Source organism: Podarcis filfolensis, assembly GCF_964270895.1.
Source record: "Podarcis filfolensis genome assembly, chromosome: 13".
Taxonomy (NCBI): Eukaryota; Metazoa; Chordata; class Lepidosauria; order Squamata; family Lacertidae; genus Podarcis; species Podarcis filfolensis.
Genome location: NC_139615.1, coordinates 20,681,938 through 20,701,425, shown reverse-complemented (window position 1 = coordinate 20,701,425; position 19,488 = coordinate 20,681,938). Strand labels below are relative to the sequence as shown.

Here is a 19,488-nt window from a genome sequence, read left to right as displayed (position 1 = left end):
AAGCCAAAGATACGTTAGAAGAATTTTTTCAAATTAATAACAAACAAATGACAGACAATTTGGGATGCCAGCAAGGCATATATAAGGGGGTTCTGCATCCAACAATCTGCTATGAAAAAGAAAAACAGAGATCAAAACTTCAACCTAATGCTTAAATAAGACAGAATGTAAAAGAATTGGCAAACATCCTAAGAACAAGGAAGCCCAAGTGGGGTTTAGGATATAACAAACACAAGTTGAGAATTTACTAAACAAAGAAGTCGTAAATAAAATTAAATGGCTCAAACAAAAAACTTTTGAGTCAGCAAACCGTTCAAAAACCAGGGTTCCACTGGGTCCTTTCTAAAACTACTGGGTGGTGTGTGAAATTCAGCAATGGAAAAGTCAGTGTTATTCTGTTAACCTAGTATTTTTCTCTCTCTCTAGTAGATTAAAAGAGGCAAGGGGGGTGCCCCTCTGTTTTCGAGGTTATTTGTTTGTTCATTTCTCCTCCCATCTTCCTTGCAGCTGAAGACTCCATAAACAGGGTTTACTGGTGGTCTTCCTCCAAAACTGCTTAGCTTCTCCAAAGTTTCTGCATTATGTGCTCAGCAACCTTTTTCAGCCGTGGGCCGGTCCACTGTCCCTCAGACCATGTGGTGGGCCAGACTATATGGGGGGGGGTGAACGAATTCCTATGCCCCACAAATGCATTTTAAATAAAAGGACACATTCTACTCATGTAAAAACACACTGATTCCCAGACCAGCCGCGGGCCGGATTGAGAAGGCGATTGGGCTGCATCCGGCCGCAGGGCCTTAGGTTGCCTACCCCTGCCTTAGAGCATGCCTTAGGGTATTCTGAGCAGAGGTAGCTGGTGCTGATTGTAATGGTAGAGTGGAAGTCAGGGTGAAGACCAACTATAGATGGAGCAAGAACCTATGATAGGCAGGGCCAAATAATTCTAGTTTTGTTCCCATCACTCTACCTGCTGAGATCTACAAGGGAAACACTGAGATCTAGGCACTTCCAGCCCCTGGACTGGCTATTAAGTAGGAATTCCAGCAGGTGGGGGCTGGCTGAGGCTGGTGGAAGAATGTTCCATTTGCCCTCAAGAGCCAGCATCCACTGATTCAGGGGTGTCATAACACTGTACCACAGGCAGAATGGGGGGGGGGTCCTGACATTGAAAGAAGCACACGATTTTTCAATGTGAAACTGGGTGTCTCAACTTGGGTGTGAAGCTAAGCACTTATACACACCCACATGCAGGGAGTGCTTTGGTCAGGAAGCAAAGGTCCTGGCCCAAGTCCTGAGATTGGAGAAAGCGGCACACCCAGCTCCCTCTCTCAAGCTAAGGAGGAGGTATGTGCATGCAGAAATGAAGAGAAGAAGCAGTTTTGGAGAGATGCAAAAGCAACAAGAGGGAGAGCTGGGAAGACACCTTGGTGGGGCCAATATCTCCCTAAAGGGAGGGGGAAGACCTGCAGCAAGGGGGAAGTGTACTATGCTCAGCTTGTATACCTGTAAATAAGCTAAATATTACCCCCCAAAAATCCAAAGTTTTCTCCCCCAAAGGAAATAAAAACTCAAAAGAGTGCTGCCGTTTACAGTCTTGGAAAGCAAGAAGCATCAATATGATTCATTCATTTACCCCTGCATTTTTCTCCCCTTTCCTCTTTTATCTCCTCTGTGCTGAATTTTAGACTGAAAGCAGCTCAGGGAAAAAACCTACTCCTTTGTTCTTCATAAATGCCATGCATATAAAGGGGGCTATAGATAAACTACCTCCAATAGTACCACTAAATAATAATAACAACAACTATTTTGTTGTTGTTGGTATTACCTATTTTGTTGTTGTTGGTATTACTCCTCCCCTGATACCCCATACACCCCAATAACTATTCTACACTGTTATTAATTGGTAATTTGTTTATTTTCATTGATTTATTTTAAAACACTTACGTACTACTTTTTATTTAAGTATTCCAAATCCACAATATCAATCAAGCACTGCCAGAAAGTTTGGCAACCATAGCCCAAGGCATGAAGGAGACAGGAAGTCTCAGGAGGTCAACAGCAATTTGGGGTGCTAGGATGCAGAGGATTGAGGGACTTGGAGGTTCTGTGCTGCATCTCCAGATTCAGTGAAGGAAGCATTATCCTTTCACCCTTGATACTGTATTTGATCCTAGAAGACATCCAGACCGAAATAAAACATCAGTTATCCAGAACCGACTGGTGCTCAACCACTCAGAGGACACTTCAGAAGAGGGACAGCCATGGCAACTGTGTCTTTCATGCTGGCTGTGTGGCTTCTGCAGCTGACCATACTACAAGGTGACTTATAGGGTTTGGGAAATGCAGAAATTCCCTCCATGTAGCCTTCGTTTAGGGGCATAGCTGTCAACCGTCTCTTATTTGGCGGGAAACTCCCTTATCAAAGTGCCGTGTCCCGCTGCTTTCCCTTATTGATGACGTCCCTTAAATTTCCCGGGTTTCATGCTCGCCCAGCTTGGGAGGGAAGCAGCGGCTCGGGGTCCTCCGCCACGAGAGAGAGCGCACACACGAGCTGCCACATCTCCGTCTCTCCCTGTCCCCCCTCAGGGGCACGTCGTGAGGAGACGGGTGGCTGAGGAGGCAGCCTGAGGGAGGAGGAATAGCATAACACAGAATTCAGCGTAACACAGAATTCTTATTTCTAAGAGGAAAGGATTTTGAGAGTCAAGTCTACCTGGCTTCATCATGTGTCCCTCATTCTAAACTGAAAGAGTGGAGGGGCAAACTTGCCCTCTACTAAACTTAGAGGGAAAAATTATGCTAGGAGCTTTCTCTTGTACCCCTGCTGCCGCTACATAGTGGCATCTAAAAGCTCTGAGAGCCATTGTTCTATTGCAGCCCTAGGGAACACCCCCCCATTCACATTGCTTGCCAATACTGAATGCCCACCACACCTGAAGAAGAAGAAGAAGAAGAGTTTGGCTTTGATATCCCGACTTTCACTCCCCTTCAGGAGTCATAGCCACCCCATAGCCACCTTCTCCTAGGAGTCATGGCACTTTCAGGGGGCCCTCAGTTTTCAAAGGGTGTTAAGCTCTGCTCCTTGGTGCCTTACAACATTGTGTTTGCGACGCCAGGATGTTATGTCAAGTCCCCACAATCCTCTTTAGATGTTTATGCCTCTGCCCCAGCCCATTTCCTTACAAGATATATATCTTGTGCAGACACATTCACATGAAAACATGGATCTCAAAATGTTGTTGTTGTTGCTGTTGTTGTTGTTGTTGTTTCTTACCTGAAGTACCTTCTCTGCTTTTTCATTTTCCTCAGGTGCTGCCAACCCAACAGCAGGTAAGAGCAATTCAATATATTGTAAGCATTTCTGTGCAGGAGTTTCACCCAACTTCCTTAAGGCCCAGCCAGATGGGCGGGGTATAAATAAATTATTATTATTATTATTATTATTATTATTATTATTATTATTATTATTCAGCCAAGCCACAAACAGGGATGGAGAAGCTAGTCAGTCCTCAAGGCTCTCCCCATTTCATGGAGCCTCCAAAGCCCACATCTCTCTCCAGCCAGGCTCCATGCTGTCCTTGAGTGGTTATGTCTGCTTGGAAAGCATCCTTGAACTGTATTGGTGCCTCTTCCTTGCCTTGATGGACAACAGAGAGATGTGGTGGGGGGATGTAGAAACCGCTGGACTTTTGGGTGGCTGGGTGGGAAATTTGATTCAATTCACATTTAAAGATGAACCTACCTGGTTAACATTTTCTGAAACAATACATGAACTTAAACACAGCTCTCCTTCCAAATCCTCCCTTCTCCAGAATTCGCAGTGCAGTTCTCCAGTCAGGTAATATGCAGAAAAATGCATATGCTAGCGTAAAGTGTGATGTGTTATGCATATGTTAGCAATGACATACAAAGATGTATTATAGTAGGGAAAATAGCTTTGCAAAAATGTTTACATTAGGGGAAATTGTACAAAAATGCAGGTGAATTTTCATTAAAGCCTTTGTGGCGTGGGGGGGGGGATGCAAAGATTTTGCACTCAGTGGCAAACCACATAATTAACATCACGTGTAGCTGGGTCTCATTGAAGAAAATGAGACTTACTTATGATAAACATGCACAGCATTGGGCCACATGGTCTGAGGAGAAATTATTGGTCAATAAATGTTGTGTTAAGAAACAGTAAGTTAGTTTTACTTAACAGATGAAATGCTCACTAAATCCATCAAAACTGATAACTGGAAATCTTGTTTTGAAGATTGAAAACACTGACTGGAAAACCAATTGAAATTCAGAAATTTTGATTCCTCATGTCCTCGTCATGTTCTGCTCAAAGAGCTCCAACATGGCTGTGCTGCAAACCATAATAGCAAGTCCTCTCATTTCCTCCTCATCCTTCACAGGGTGTGGAAAACCAATAAATTCTCCACGAATTGTTGGTGGCCAACCAGCCTCAAATGGGTCGTGGCCCTGGCAGGTCAGCATTTTACAGAAGCTTTATCCTATTTGTGGAGGATCGCTCATAGCCGAGCAATGGGTGCTCTCAGCAGCTCACTGCTTCTTCAACAGGTGAGTGATGGGTATTGCTGTGCAGCCGTTATCAAGCGTCACCCAAAAGACGGCTCAAGGCCAGGCTAATATCCTCTGCCTGCCTGTCAGCTACCTGGTGTCTCAGGTGTACAATACATTCAAAGTAGAACCATGTCACTTTAAACAGTCATGGCTTCCCCCCAAAAACCCCTGGGGACCGTAGTATGTTACAGGTGCTCAGAGTTGTTAAGAGACTCCTGTTCCCCACACAGAGCTACAGTTCTCAGAATGGTTTCAAAATCCATCCCTCTTCCCAGGGAATTGAGCTCTTGGAATTATAGTTCTTTGGGGAGTCCAGGGTTAGGGTGACAAGCAGAAACTCATAAGTCAGCATTGCCAGATCCATCTGTTTGTTTGTTTGTTTGTTTGTTTGTTTGTTTTGCCCTTCTATTCACAGAATGGGGTCCATGCTCCAATACAATGTCCTCCTAGGTGCCTATCAGCTCTCAAACCTCTCAGATAATGCAGTGATATCCGACGTGGAGCAGATTATCCTCCACCCTGACTACAATGGCTTGAGTGGATCCACTGGAGATATTGCTTTAATTAAGCTGAAGTCCCCTGTGAAGTTCACCAACTACATCCTCCCCATCTGCCTGCCAGAGTCCTCTACACAGTTCCCTTTGAACGAATACTGCTGGGTGACCGGATGGGGAGATATTCAATCAGACGGTGAGGGGTGTTCTTCAAAAGGCTCATTCACACTCTGGGGCTCATCCTGATTCACCTGCATAAGGCTTAAATAGTGGTTAATTTTACGGGCGCCTGCAGACTGGTGTTTCTTTGAGGGTGCGTTCTGCAACAAGTTGTTTGCCCTATAATAGTGTATTAGTGGTATATTTATACAGGGCCATCCACACATGATTCCCCTTTTGCCATTTTTCTGCAGTGCTTCTCAAATGTCCTAGCATTCTTACTATCTGGTAGGGCACTTTTACACTATAGTGCAACAGAAGTAGGACCAAAAAAAAAAAAAAGAGTCCCTGTACATTTGTGATATCAGAAGTTAAAGGATTTCAGCAAGTTACAAAACATGCACCAATGGGAAATGAAGCAGTATGTCCACCTCAAAACTTTTGCAGACACAAGCAGTATTGAAAGTGGAATGAACAATAAAAATGATATCCAGAAGACCCCAATTCTAGTCCTTCTTGAGCATTCAGTCTTGTTTGGTTATGGTGCAACCCCAAGGGTTTAGGTATTAGCAATTTTTGTGCATGCACAGAACACCTGGAACTGAACGCCTGTGCAAGATATGATCATACTGCACTTGGAATCCCCAAACCTAACATTCTGGTATGTGCTTGAATCTCTCCCACAAAATGCTGACACTCTGGAGGCAAATTCACACCGCCTTCTGCACATCTCATGCTCTGAGCTGTAGTGAGTGCACACCCACCATGCACTCACTGCTAAAAGTGCATGTGTCTGAATGCACTTGAATTATTCTGCCTCTGCCTTCCATGGCCGCATTCCATTTCTCTCTCTCTCTCTTCCAGTGCCTTTGCCAGATCCACGAACCCTCCAGGAAGTCAAGGTGCCACTCATAATTCGAGAAATCTGCAATATTCTCTATAACAGTCGCCCAGTGATAGGCCTGGGCAGGGATCCTATCAAGCAGGATATGATCTGTGCTGGTTACCCAGAAGGTGGGAAAGATTCCTGCCAGGTAGGTTGTTCCATGACCTGTTCTTCATACAGCCATTGCAGGTGGTAGACAAAGGCAGGTTCTGGGGTGGTGGCATTTGAAAATCCCTCATGTCATTATCTATGAACTTACATTGTGTGAATATAGTACTTGGGGAATTGCTTACTAATTTGGCTCTAGCTAGGGAGATGGTTCTTGACAATTTTTCAGATTCTCCCATTTTTCAAAATGTTATTGCTTTTGTTTCATCTTAAATATTATGATGCTGCTTCTTTGGGCAATACCCCAAATATTGCAGGTGCCAGAAGCTGGCAGAATCAATAATAAAAAAAAAAAAATTATTTATACCCCGCCCTTCCCGGTTCAAAAACCGGGCTCAGGGTGGCTAACAACAAATTTAAAACACTTTAAAACACTTAATTATAAAAGCAGCATAAAATACAGTATAAAAACACGAATAACAATAAAAATCAAAAATCAATTAGATAATCCCCAGGGCTAGCTGGCTGAATTGGTCCTACTTGGGCCAGTGAGGAGGCCAGGGGAGAATTAGCTGTGGGGTCTCAGAGCGGGTGATCTTCATAAAACACTTGAACTATCTTATCCATTCATGCCTGAGGTGATAAAGATTTATTATTATTTTTTATTCAATTTTACAATTAACATTTACATTCAAACCAAAATCGTAATCATAAACATATAGTAGTCCCTGAATCCTTGGACTTCCCTCCATGGGTTCCATTGTTAATCTTTCTCAACTGCATCGTAGTAATGTTCTCTATTTTTCCTTAAAATCTCATTTTTCCATAATTCTTGTTACATTACAAGTGTTGTCCCATGATTTGAGGCATAAGCGGTTTTTTGTCTGTCTTGCCATGTTCCCCGGAAAAACCTACTGTTTACCGTTAACATTAATCCGCAGAAAAACAAACTGACGTCCATTCCAATTCAGTGGTAAACAGCACGTTTTCCTGGGCAAGAGCGGTGGGACAAGCCTAGTCTGAGGACGAGCCTAGATATTGCTCAGCTACAACTCCCAACACCCCTTACCATGGGCTGGAGCTGTTAGGAGGTAGAGTCCCCCATTCCTGATTATCGCACTGATTCCAGCTGCTTCACCCAATCAAGATTCAGAGTCTGATGTCAGAGTGTTCACCATAGATCCTCTGCTACTTTCTCCACAGGGTGACTCTGGAGGACCTTTAGTTTGCCAGCTTGAAGGCGTTTGGACCCAGGCTGGGGTTGTAAGTTGGGGAGTTGGCTGTGGTGGAAGCGACCACCCTGGTGTCTACACCTTAGTGCCTTTCTATGCTAACTGGATCCAAGACAAGATGAGTGGTAGAAATGGGAGTGGCGGCAAAAGCGACCAACTACACAACACCCGTGTTGTGACATTCACTTTGGTATCTCTTCTGCTAGCCCTTCTGTGAAAAACCAATCTATTGGCTTTCCGTTTTACCTATAATTACCTGGAATATTTAGGCTGCTGGAGGACTCTGTTTAAATCCAGGGAAACCTACCCCTACTTCTCTCTGATTAATACAGGCATTAGCTTTGTCACATTTCAATTCCTTTGTAACCATTTGATCATAGTTTAAGCATTGCGTGCCCAGGCGGAGAAGAGAGAGGCCATCAGAAGGAATAATAACTCATGACAACATGTTATGGAATTAAAATTGGCTACAACTTTATTAAACCTTTCAGATGTAGGAAGACCTTAGCTTAGGCATTGGGCATGTATCCCTCCCAGCCTCCCAGCTTGGGAACTGGGGCTCCTCGGGGTTAATGGGATAGGGGAGGGTGCACTGCAAGACACTTGTGTACACAGGCAGCCCACCCCATATCCGTGCAACGCAGGGGAGATCACTGACAACCTTTCAATGTATGGCCAGTGACTCCCTTTTCACAAACCCCTTTAAGAGGGAACCCTGGAATCGCCATAGCAGGAGGGGGGGTGAGTCACCACTTCACGTCCACCCCCCATTTAGGGAAGATAGACTAAAAGATTCTGTCCAAGGCTTAAAAGCCACCAAAGTTGTGACAATTGCTACGGGGAAGGCAATTCCTTCCCGGCTCCTCAACAGCAACCATCAAAAGACCCTAGCAACGCCCGCTGAACAGGAAGGATAATGGTTAACCTGCAATCAAGCATTATACAAAGGGAGAGTTGGGTGAGTGAAGCTTGGGAGCTGACTGCATGCTTGCTGCTGGCTCCGCCTCCCATTTATGCATCTCAAGCGGACCAATGGGAAGCATGCCCATTCAAGGTCCGCTCGGCTGGCCCCACCTCCAAAGAAGCCACTAAAAGGTTTTAACTGGGGTTTGGCAGGAACTTCCAAAGGCTGACCACAGGGAGGTGGGCCAACAGAACAGCTGGTGAGTCCCACGTGGCTCGGGGGTGCTGCATGCGGTCCCGCAAGGGAACCCACAAAGGGAGGTGTGAGCACTCATTTATTATTAAATTTTGATCCCAACTTCCCTCCATGGAGCTGAGATGACATACTGTACATTGCTCTCCTCCTCCCCATTTTCATCCTCACAACAACCCTGTGAGATAGGTTCAGCTGAAAGTGTATGACTGGCTCAAGGTCACCAACAGGCTGACTGGAAATTTGAACCCTGGTCTCCTAAGTCCTAGTCCAACACTCTAACCATGACACTTCACTGTTACACCCAAAGAACCCCAGGATTGCCACCTGGAGAAGAAGCTGAGAATTTTCCATCCATGGACAACAGTTGAAAGCTATGATATTTCAGACTTTTACAGTGATACTGAAAGTGATGCCTGTCGTTCCGTTCTTAAAAGAAAATTAACATTTTTAATTGACATTTTTAAATGACGTGGAAACAAGTGGTAGATAAATTCAGCCCCTGGGACAAAACATAATAAGTTATGAACTTTAAATTGAATTTCTTCAGTCACTTGATCTTTTATTTGTGATGTTTCAGGGTTTTAAAATTATTAATAAATTATTATAAAATACTTGCAATAGTTTTATTGCTTTATTCTTTGTATGATTATTTCTTCTTCTTTTCTCTTTTAATATTTGTATGTATACACAAAGAGAAAGTGAATGTTTTTATGTACTATCTCTGTCTGCTTCAACTACCTCCATTTCTTTATGCATTGCTCAGCTTTTTCCTCTTCTTTCTGCATCCTGCATGCATGTGTATACAGTGGTTCCTTGGTTCTCGAACTTAATCTGTTCCGGGAATCCGTTCGACTCCCAAGACCATTCAAAAAGTAAAGCGCGGCTTCCTACTGGCTGCAGGAGCTTCCTGCACTCAATCGGAAGCCGCGGAAGCCACATCGGACATTTGGCTTCCCAAAAACTTTCGCAAACCAGATCACTCACTTCCGAGTATGCAGTGTTCAGGAGCCAAGCCATTCAAGTACCAAGGTACCATTGTACTGAGTTAGACCATTGGCCCAGACGTTGTGGGAAGGGGCAGAGGCTAACAGAATCACTAGAACTACCTCGCCAGTAAATGCTGGAGATACTAAAGATTTAACCAGACACTGGTAACCTCTGACCCTCCATTGTTGCTGGTCAACAACAACTACCATCCCTGACCATGGACCATGCTGGATGGAACTGCTGGGAGGTGAAGCCCAACAACATATGGAGGGTTTCAGGTTCCCCATCCCTGATTGATACACTTATTCCATCTCCTTTACCTTGTTTGGCTCTGGTGTCATTGTGGGATCTATCTCCCATATCTTTCTCCACAGGGTGACTCCAGGAGAGCCTTAGTTTGCCATTTCAAGTTGGACCCAGGCTGGGGTTGTGAGCTTGGGAAGAGGCTGTGAAGGCATCTACATTTCAGTTCCTTTCTATGCCAAGTGCATACAAGACAGTAGAAACAGGTTTGGTAAACAAAATGGCTGACCACCCAATGCCCCATGTTGTGACATTCACCTTGGTGTGTCTTATTCTAGCTCTTCTGTAAGAAACCAACAGCCTTTCAGTCTGCCAGATAACAACATGGAATATCACAAACTGTCCACACATTCAGCAACAATGACTATCTGAATGGGCATTAATCTGGGGAAGCAAATGAGAATAGCAGAGAAATTCAGTTCTGTTCACATTTAAAGGCAACCCTATATAATTTACACTTTCCAAAGCAATCCACACACACCAAAATATGAATATGTACAAAAATGCATATATTAAAGTGTGTGTTTAAATGCATATGTTCACAGAAATAATATTTTTAAAAATGCATTATGTTAGAGAAAATTGGTTTTACAAATACGGTATGTGCATATTCAGAGACACACTAAAATGCTGATGATTTTCATGATCCCACACATACACACATACACATGGAAAAGAAAAGTAGAAATATTCTACTCTCTAATGCTAAGTTTATTTTCAGGATTGACACACTGGTATAAAGTCCTGCGTCTGTGCATACAGCCTCAATAACTGTCAAGCCCTTACTTATCAAATTAATTTCCTTCACATTTTAATGCACATCTGCCTGAATTTATACCAACCAAACCAATATGTAGATCAAAACTCAGGTATCTACTTAAATTCACACTTCTCCAAATGCAATTATCCATACTCCCCCCCCAAAAAAAATCCAAAACCACAAAGATGTGTATATTAGGGGGAAATGCATAAAAATGTGTGTGTTGATTAAAATAATGCACATCATGCATTATAGTAGGCAAATTATTTTGCAAAAATGCATGAAAATGCACAGAAAGGTTTGTGATGTTTTAAAAACTGCTGCAGAGATAGATCAAATTGAACATAAAATTGGGGGGGGGAGAAACTGATAGAAACCCCAACTGACATGTTTAGCCATCTCTACCAATGAACCATGACACGGGTGGCGCTGTGGGTTAAACCACAGAGCCTAGGACTTGCCGATCAGAAGGTCGGCAGTTCGAATCCCCGTGACGGGGTGAGCGCCTGTTGCTTGGTCCCAGCTCCTGCCAACCTAGCAGTTTGAAAGCACGTCAAAGTGCAAGTAGATAAATAGGTACCGCTCCGGCAGTAAGGTAAACGGCGTTTCCGTGTGCTGCTCTGGTTCGCCAGAAGCAGCTTAGTCATGCTGGCCACATGATCCGGAAGCTGTACGCCGGCTCCCTCGGCCAGTGGAGCAAGATGAGTGCCGCAACCCCAGAGTCGGCCACGACTGGACCTAATGGTCAGGGGTCACTTTACCTTTACCTACCAATGAACCATATACCCTGCAGAACCTGGCCAGGCAAAATGGGGCAGGGGCACTTAGTTCAAGAAAAGATGTTTCTGCCTCTGCATTACAGTCTGGTAAATGGGTTGACTTTTGGTGTCACAAGCAGAAGAGGGCTATTGTCTTCATATCCTCCTTTTGAGGTTCCCTATAGGCATCTAGATGACCACTGTGGGAACATAATGCTAAATTACATTGGCCTCTGCTCTCACCTAACAGAACTCTTCTTATATTGCTTACAAAGCACAATGTTATCTTAATAATACAGCGCAGTGTTCAGCTTTCTTATGTTGCTGCTAAACCAAATTGATCCCCTGAAAATTGCCCTTTAATTAAAAGATTAAAAATGGAGCAAGTTCAATTGTCTCCTCAGGCAACAGAAACTGAAGAACATCCTTCAATAAAACTTGGAATTCCGTGGAAAGGGGTTGGCCCTGGAAAGATCAACTGGGAGGCAGAGTTCCCCGAAAAGAGGGGTTGATAGTAAAATCATTCTGTAAATTATAGCTCTATGAAAGGGTCTCTCAACAATGCTCTTAACACACTAGAGTTCTTTAAGAGAAGCCATGACTGTTAAAGCAGTGCAATAGTGCTTTCAATGTATAGTGTGAATGTCTCCTGAAGCAAAGAACAAAATGGCAGCCCCCTCCATTCCAACTGACTGGGCTGGAAGTTGGCTCTTCAGCCTTGGGGGCAGGATAGAGTCCTCCACCTCACCTCAGAGCAGCATGATAGCCTAAGGGGCAGAGAGCTGGTTGTGTGGCACACGCAGCTATGTCCTCCAATAGAGGAGAATAGCTAGAGGGCCAGGAGGAATGGCAGGAGAACTACCACCACTGCCCTACTCCAGGCATCTGCCACCCAAGGAAGCCACCTCAAGCGGTCTAATGGTATGGACATCCTCTGCATTCATGCAATTGCTAGCCATGTGTCTAGCTGGACTCCCAGAAATACTCACTCGTAGCCAAGTAGACTGACAGCCTGACTTCACTACACGAGGCCACTTTGTGCGTGTCAAAGGCACTCTGCACATGCTGAGTCAAACTCTTGGCAGCCAGTTCAAAATGAAAAACAAAAATGAATGATGGCATCTCTTTGTTCGAACCAGGAAGCAAATGTCTTTATTTGAAGTGATTTAGGTGTGGTGTAATTGTACGGAAAGAATGAGATTGAGTATTTATAGAATGTGGTGTGTTTGTGTGTGTTTTCCTCCTTCTCTCCAAAATCAACAACCCTTCATGGTATACAGTCTTTCCAGACAGGTGAGACCAGAAAGAGCCAGGTAGGGTGCTGCAGCTAATGGAGAACGCTTGTCTTCCTGGAGAGGGGAGGTGGCAGCGTTGAGGAGAGGTCAGTAGCATTTAAGGGGGGAATTGCAGGAACATACAGGAAACTGCTTTATCCTGAGTGAGACTTTTGGTCCATCAAGCTCAGTACTGTCTTCACTGACTGGCAGTGGCTCTCCAGGGGTTCAGGCAAGAGATCTCTCCCAGCCCTACCTGGAGACGCCAGGAATTGAACCTGCGACCTTCTGCATTCACAGCAGATGCTCTAGCCCCGAGCTAAGGCCCTTCCCTCAGAGGGAAGGAGGGTGGTCGAAGGAACATCATCAGACCTCTGTTTAAGCCATGTGCTTATTCTGAAATTAACTTCCATCTATTTAAGCAATGAGCTCAGACGTTTCTCTCCATAGAGGTTAGAAACGCCGTCTTTGGATTGAATATTAAACCACTTACCTGCTAATGCAGCCAGGAAGGAGACCATAAAACAGACAGGCAGAAATGTATAACTTTTTAATGGTTAGTTCATAAAGGGAAGGAGCCTGAATTATGCTTCAGCTATGGGAGGGAAGGAGTATCTAGCAGTTAAAGTGACAGGGCTCCTATATGCTGCAACAGGAACAAATCCTTTGTTCTGGGAAATCATTGTTTTGCCCCAGTTTTTGGCTTCGGGAGATGATACTATTGTACTTTTAAAGCACATCCCACCACAACCACTAAGACTCCTGGGAACTGGAGTTGGGAAGCGTTCTGGGAATTGTAGCTCAGTGAGTTCCCAGAACTCTTGGAGGTGGGAAATGTGTTTTAAATGTGCTTTAGATGTATAGTGTGTGTGTGTGTGTGTGTGTGTGTGTGTGTGTGTGTGTGCGCGCACACAGCCTTAAAGTGAATTGTGAGCCTTGTCATTCTTTTTCATTGCACATCTCCCCCTTCAGGGGAAGGAAGGAGGACGCAGGGGGTGCATATTTTCTCTCTACCTCATACCTGTTTGCTGTACACAGACAGCTATTTTCCCTGCTGCGTCTGCTGCAGAATAATGGGAAGGAGAACTTGAGCTCTGTTTGGGCCGTCAGTTGTGCAGGAGGCATGGAGGGCGGGGAGAGAGGGTGCCCCCTGCACCAGAACGTCCTTGCACCTGCCGGCGTCACAGGGCAGGTAGAGTTTCAACAGGGACTGCCGTGCCCAATCACAGCATCTCACTGTGGAATGTTTGCCGCAGGAGCTCTGCCAGAAAGCTCGGCCACACCGGCATTAGGACTGGGGAGCTGGGAGATCTCAGGTAATTGGGAGAGAGCCAGGAGTTTTACTGAGCGGCCAAGAGGAAGGATTCAGGGAAGCCGGGCTTCTAAGTTGCATCTCCACCCCCAGAACTCAGGGAGGCTCCTGTGAGCTCAAGGAAGAGGAAAATGCCTCCGGCCCTTCCCTTTCACCTTTGGACATGAAATTGTATAGCACAGGTGACCGAAACTGAAGCAAAACAGCTTTCCCCAGGAACTGGTTGGAGCAGAACTATCTCGAGGACCCGGTAAAAGAAGGACCACTGAAGCAAGCAGACAAAGGGGGGAGCCGATGGCAGTTGTGCCCTCCTCCCTGCTGCTGGGGCTGCTGCAACTGATTGTGCTGAAAGGTGATTGATGGGGAGATGGGGCGGGGGGGGGCGGGAATGAATGTGAGAGTCAGTCTCTTAAGTTTCCTGCATCTTTAAGAGAAGTAAGATGGAGGACGGTATAGAAGGGAGTCTTTGAGTAATCAGTGACACAGGTGAAACAAAGATACAGGGTTTGTGGCAAGTCAAGGGTGAACGCAGGCTGCGTACAAACCACGCAATTAAAGTGCACACACAAACACACACACACACACACACGAATCCTGGGAACTGTAGTTGTTAAAGATGCTCTGTAAAGGGTAAACTACAGTTCTCAGGATTCTTCAGAGGGTGCTTTATCTGTTTGATTTGTAGGCAGAGGACTCTTCCTCCATTACCATCTTTGATGTGTAAAAGAAAATGAGACCACTAGAGAGTCATATATTCAGCCTTCTCCTTTATGGGGACCCGTTTCAGTTAGATACACTCTGCGCATTCTCACACGCACTCTGAAAACAAAGAGTGAAGAGATGTGGACAGTATATGTGGTTAAGGGGATTTTGACATGCATTCACTGTATTCTAAAACATGTCCTTCTTGAACTGTGGTGCCCAGAACTGGACACAGTACTCCAGGCGAGGTCTGACCTGGAGTACTGTGTCCAGTTCTGGGCACCACAGTTCAAGAAGGACACTGACAAACTGGAACGTGTCCAGAGGAGGGCAACCAAAATGGTCAAAGGCCTGGAAACGATGCCTTATGAGGAACGGCTAAGGGAGCTGGGCATGTTCAGCCTGGAGAAGAGGAGGTTAAGGGGTGATATGATAACCATGTTCAAATATATAAAGGGATGTCACATAGAGGAGGGAGAAAGGTTGTTTTCTGCTGCTCCAGAGAAGCGGACACGGAGCAATGGATCCAAACTACAAGAAAGAAGATTCCACCTAAACATTAGGAAGAACTTCCTGACAGTAAGAGCTGTTCGACAGTGGAATTTGCTGCCAAGGATTGTGGCTTGGCAGGGGGTTGGACTCGATGGCCCTTGTGGTCTCTTCCAACTCTATGATTCTATGATTCTATGATTTGTTTTCAGGACAGAGAATCTGTTTTCAAAAGCCATTTCAAGGCACTTAGGATCTATGTCTGTCTTCTTCACTCCAAAATGTGATGAGACCTTGGGTGCATTCAAACCCGGGGAATATTGCATTAGTTTTCCTGTTTTTATAATGCTAGAGATTCTGTCCTGTTTCCTAATGTTCCTTTCCCACTGAAGTACATGCTGTGTTATGGAACTGTAGCTTTTTGACCAATATACCGGCATGTCTTTCCCAATTGCATTCACACCAGTGGGTGTGTACAACACAACAAGCAATGTTGTCAGGCAGTGCTTCTACTCCCCCACCCCTTCTGCACATGGGTGCTTCTGTTCCCCCATTATTCTCCCACAAAAACAGCAGGGCATCACTGTATGCTGATATATTGCCCCAAATTCCATCACTTTACGTCTGTGATTTTCAGAGTTAAGGAGGCTACAAACAGATTTTTTTCTGCAATCAAATAACCCAGAAATGTGCTATATTCCATTGTTTTTCTGAAAATGGCTTTTACACCATATGAAAGCTCAGATGTGGATATTAACAGTTAAGAAAACATCAGGAAAATGGAACAAACTACCTTGTGAATGCAACCCTTGTTCAAATTCATATCGTTTTCAGTCATCTCAGCAATTGGGGGGGTATAATTTCTGCATTGTCTTAGTCTGTTTATTAATATATTCATGTCTGTGATAAATTAAAAGAGGAGGATGTGGAATGCACTTCTGTTTTCAGGATTATTTAGCTATTACGGTAATTTTCCTTCCCATTAGCCATGGAACTGAAGGTCACACGAGCAGGGTTAACCGGTGGTCTCTCATCCAAGCACTGATCCCACACAGTCCAGCTTAGCTTCCGCAAAGTTTCTGTATCCTGTGCCTTTTTCAAGCCACGCCCTTGGCAATAGCAGTCACAGAGGCAGAGCAGAAGCATGTAGTTGGTGTCCTGTCAACTGTGTTGCTTTACCCCCCCCCACACACACACACCCAATACATCGCAGTGACATTGTTGATGGGCAGTCAGATAAGTGCCACCTCCCTGGCCCTCCAACTTCTACTACCTGGGATGGGCAGGGTCATCGTGACAATTTTCCCCTTATGCACACATCAACTTGTTCCTTTGACAAGCAAGGAAAACACATCCTCCAAAGTGCAAAACTTGGAGTGTTTCCAGATGAACCTTTTATACCATTACCCAAACAGTTTCATTGCTGTGTTTGCACCATGTCCGCATGACATCACCATCATTTTTTTACAATCACCCTGCCCATATCTGACATTTATGGAAGATCTAGAGCATTAGCACATCAAGGAGTAACTAACCCCACACCCAGACACCTATGGCTGCACATCCTCACCCCAGCTTGCTTCTTCTCTCTAAATTTCACCCAAGCTCTTTTTGTTTTGGCTCCTTGAGATAGCCAGACATGCTTTCACTTTCATTCATACAAATATTGGTCCTGTAGAGCCCTTTGCTCAGGACCACTAAGTAGTCCTGAATGTGAACAAGTTCCCACAGCTTGCTGATTTAATGTTTAACTTTAACTGAAGACCTTTCAGCATTCTGCTATCTCTTAATAATGAACCACTGTAATATTGTTCTGACCTTTAGAACAAAGAGATATCTTCCAGTAATATTTCATATGTGTCATTTTATGGAATGCATAGGCTGGGTTTCTCGATCTTGTAATGCAAATTATGGTGTGCATGTATCCTTGCTAAACTTACCCTCTTTCGTGGCAAACCTGTTGGGAATCTGAGGTGAGATACCCCCACAGTAAAAGTTGTTCCCAGTACCAGTCACCGCACACAATCAAGAGAAAGTTTCAGATAGTTTACTCCTGCAGAAGATTAGGCTCAATAAGGTCTGGCTTTAGATATATACAGATTGTAGGCTTTTGCAGATGTAGATATACAGTATACAGATACAGATACAGTACATACAAGTACAAAGTTACTCTGTTGCTCTAAATAAGTTCAGCAATTCACTGAACAAGTAACACCGACTAATAGGCAAATACACCTGAGATGACATGCATTAATCACAGATATAGTCAGGGCCATCACAGATATAGTCCAGGTTAGTGGCCATCGCTGCCTCCTGGGGAAGCAAATCCCATAGTTTAACTATGCGCTGCATGAAGTCAGGAGTATTAATTTTCTAACAAAATTGGGCAGGGTCTTCCTTCTGCTCTTACCTACAAACTTGTTTTTGTGCATTGTCTCTTATTTGAAATATATTTACTCTTTTTTCCCCAGATGCTTCTGGCTCCGAAGCAGGTATGTAATATATTGGAAACTATTTCTGTACAGGAATTTCACAGGCCAGGGGGAGAGTGAATGGTTAAACAAAAATAAGCACTCTCAGAATTATAGTGGTGATACAAACCTAACAGCCATCCAGTCCAACTTCTGATCCCAGCCTATCACAACCTAGTGTCCTCTAGATGTTGTTAGATTCCAGTTCCCATCAACCTCAGCCAGCCTGGCCAAGGGTCAAAGATGATAGAAGTCACAGTCCAAAAACATCTGGAGGGCCACAGGTTGTGTGAGGCTGCTGTAGATCCAATTCACCCATGTTGTACTGAATCTAGACCATTACAAATAGACAGCCAGAGCAAACAAGGTGTCCCACAGACATAACTGCATTTTTCCAGAAAGACTGCTTACCGCCAGACTGCTTACTGGTGCAATCTGGTGCAGCCAAGGCACTTTGTGGCAGCCTTCTGGCTTCGACATGCAGTGGCGTAGCGTGGGGGGTGCAGGAGGGCCGGCCGCACCGGGCGCAACATCTGAGGGGGGGGCGCGCTAATCTAGTGGAAGAGACTCGAGTGCTAAAATCCACGGGTAAGGGGGCGCAAATTACTTGCCTTGCCCTGGGTGCTGACAACCCACGCTACGTCACTGTCGACATGGCCAGGGGAGGACATCACTTCCTCCTCCATCAGCCGCACTGAGTGGTGGGGCTCACCCACACTTGCAGCCAATCACAGGCAACCTCGGGGGCATTGGCAGGGAGTGGACCAGAGGGGAAACTTCTTCCCTCTGGTTCACTCCCTGGCCATAAAAGCCAGTTGCACTTAGGCCCCAGCCTCAGTCATGGGCAGCTTCCTCCACCCACCCTTCAGTTGCCATATTTGGGACCAGGGATGAATTTGCCTTCAGACTAATTGGGCCTTTCAGGGAATTAGCCAACCTCATAGCAATTGTCACAACTTGGTGTCAGATATGGCATTGGGTTGGATCTTTAGTCTATTGGATGGGGGCTGCCCTCCCTACTCCAAGGGTTCAGGCTATCCCCTAAAGAAATCCTAGGAATTTTGCTACCGCCAGTGTAATAGTATCAATCTTATCCTCAAGGAGAACCTTGACATGAAAAGAGTCAGCAATTCCAGGTTGTTCTGTTAGTATTGGTTTGATTATATGCTGTCTAACCTGTTTATACAGACAGCTATGTAATAAAACGTGTTTCATACATTCAACATTGCAAGATAATCTGCATAGGATTGTGTTTTTCAGGGGAAACAAAATCATAAGGCTGCAATCCTTTCACACCTAGGAGTAAGTACCAAATGACTCCAGGGGGACTTACTTTTGGATAGGACATATATAAGACCGCACTATAAATTTTAAGTATTTACTTGCCGGGGGGAAATATTCCTCAATACCCAAAAGGATCAGTCATTGGAAATGTTACTTAGAAATTATTATACAAATAAATTTGCCAAGGCAAATTGAGACATTTCATTTCACATCTTGCCTTGTAAGAATTCAGTTTTTGTGATCATTACAATCTACCTTTCTTTCTTCTCTCTTTTTCACAGTCTGTGGACAGTCTGTGATATCTCCACGTATTGTGGGAGGGAATCCAGCCCCCGAGGGCGCATGGCCATGGCAAGTCAGCTTTATGGAGAAGAACCAGCCTATATGTGGAGGCTCCCTCATCAACGAGAAGTGGGTGGTGTCTGCAGCTCACTGCTTCACTAAGTGAGTATCCAATACCTACATGCCACTGGGGAGCCATTATGCAGCTTTGTCCCAGAGGCAGCTGTAAGGCCAGACAGATGGAGGGAGGTCTTTGAGA

General features: G+C 44.8%; 2 protein-coding genes across 2 annotated transcripts in view; both read left to right on the top strand.

Moving 5' to 3' along the window:
- Positions 1-19,488, top strand: part of LOC310747360 (transmembrane protease serine 9-like) — a gene marked incomplete at its 5' end in the record, with an annotated part of 40,870 nt that overhangs the window by 17,341 nt on the left and 4,041 nt on the right. The window contains 3 exons of the mRNA XM_083581724.1: positions 14,186-14,353; positions 17,664-17,684; positions 19,229-19,391. Coding sequence (XP_083437850.1) covers positions 14,186-14,353; positions 17,664-17,684; positions 19,229-19,391 — 352 coding nt within the window. The remainder of the gene's footprint in view (positions 1-14,185; positions 14,354-17,663; positions 17,685-19,228; positions 19,392-19,488) is intronic.
- LOC310746595 (serine protease 27-like) lies at positions 4,343-9,158 on the top strand (the record flags this gene model as incomplete). The annotated part of the gene is made up of 4 exons (XM_083580523.1): positions 4,343-4,566; positions 4,985-5,259; positions 6,087-6,256; positions 7,420-9,158. 4 exons carry the CDS (start codon positions 4,343-4,345, stop codon positions 7,663-7,665), a joined length of 915 nt encoding a protein of 304 aa, XP_083436649.1. The 3' UTR covers positions 7,666-9,158.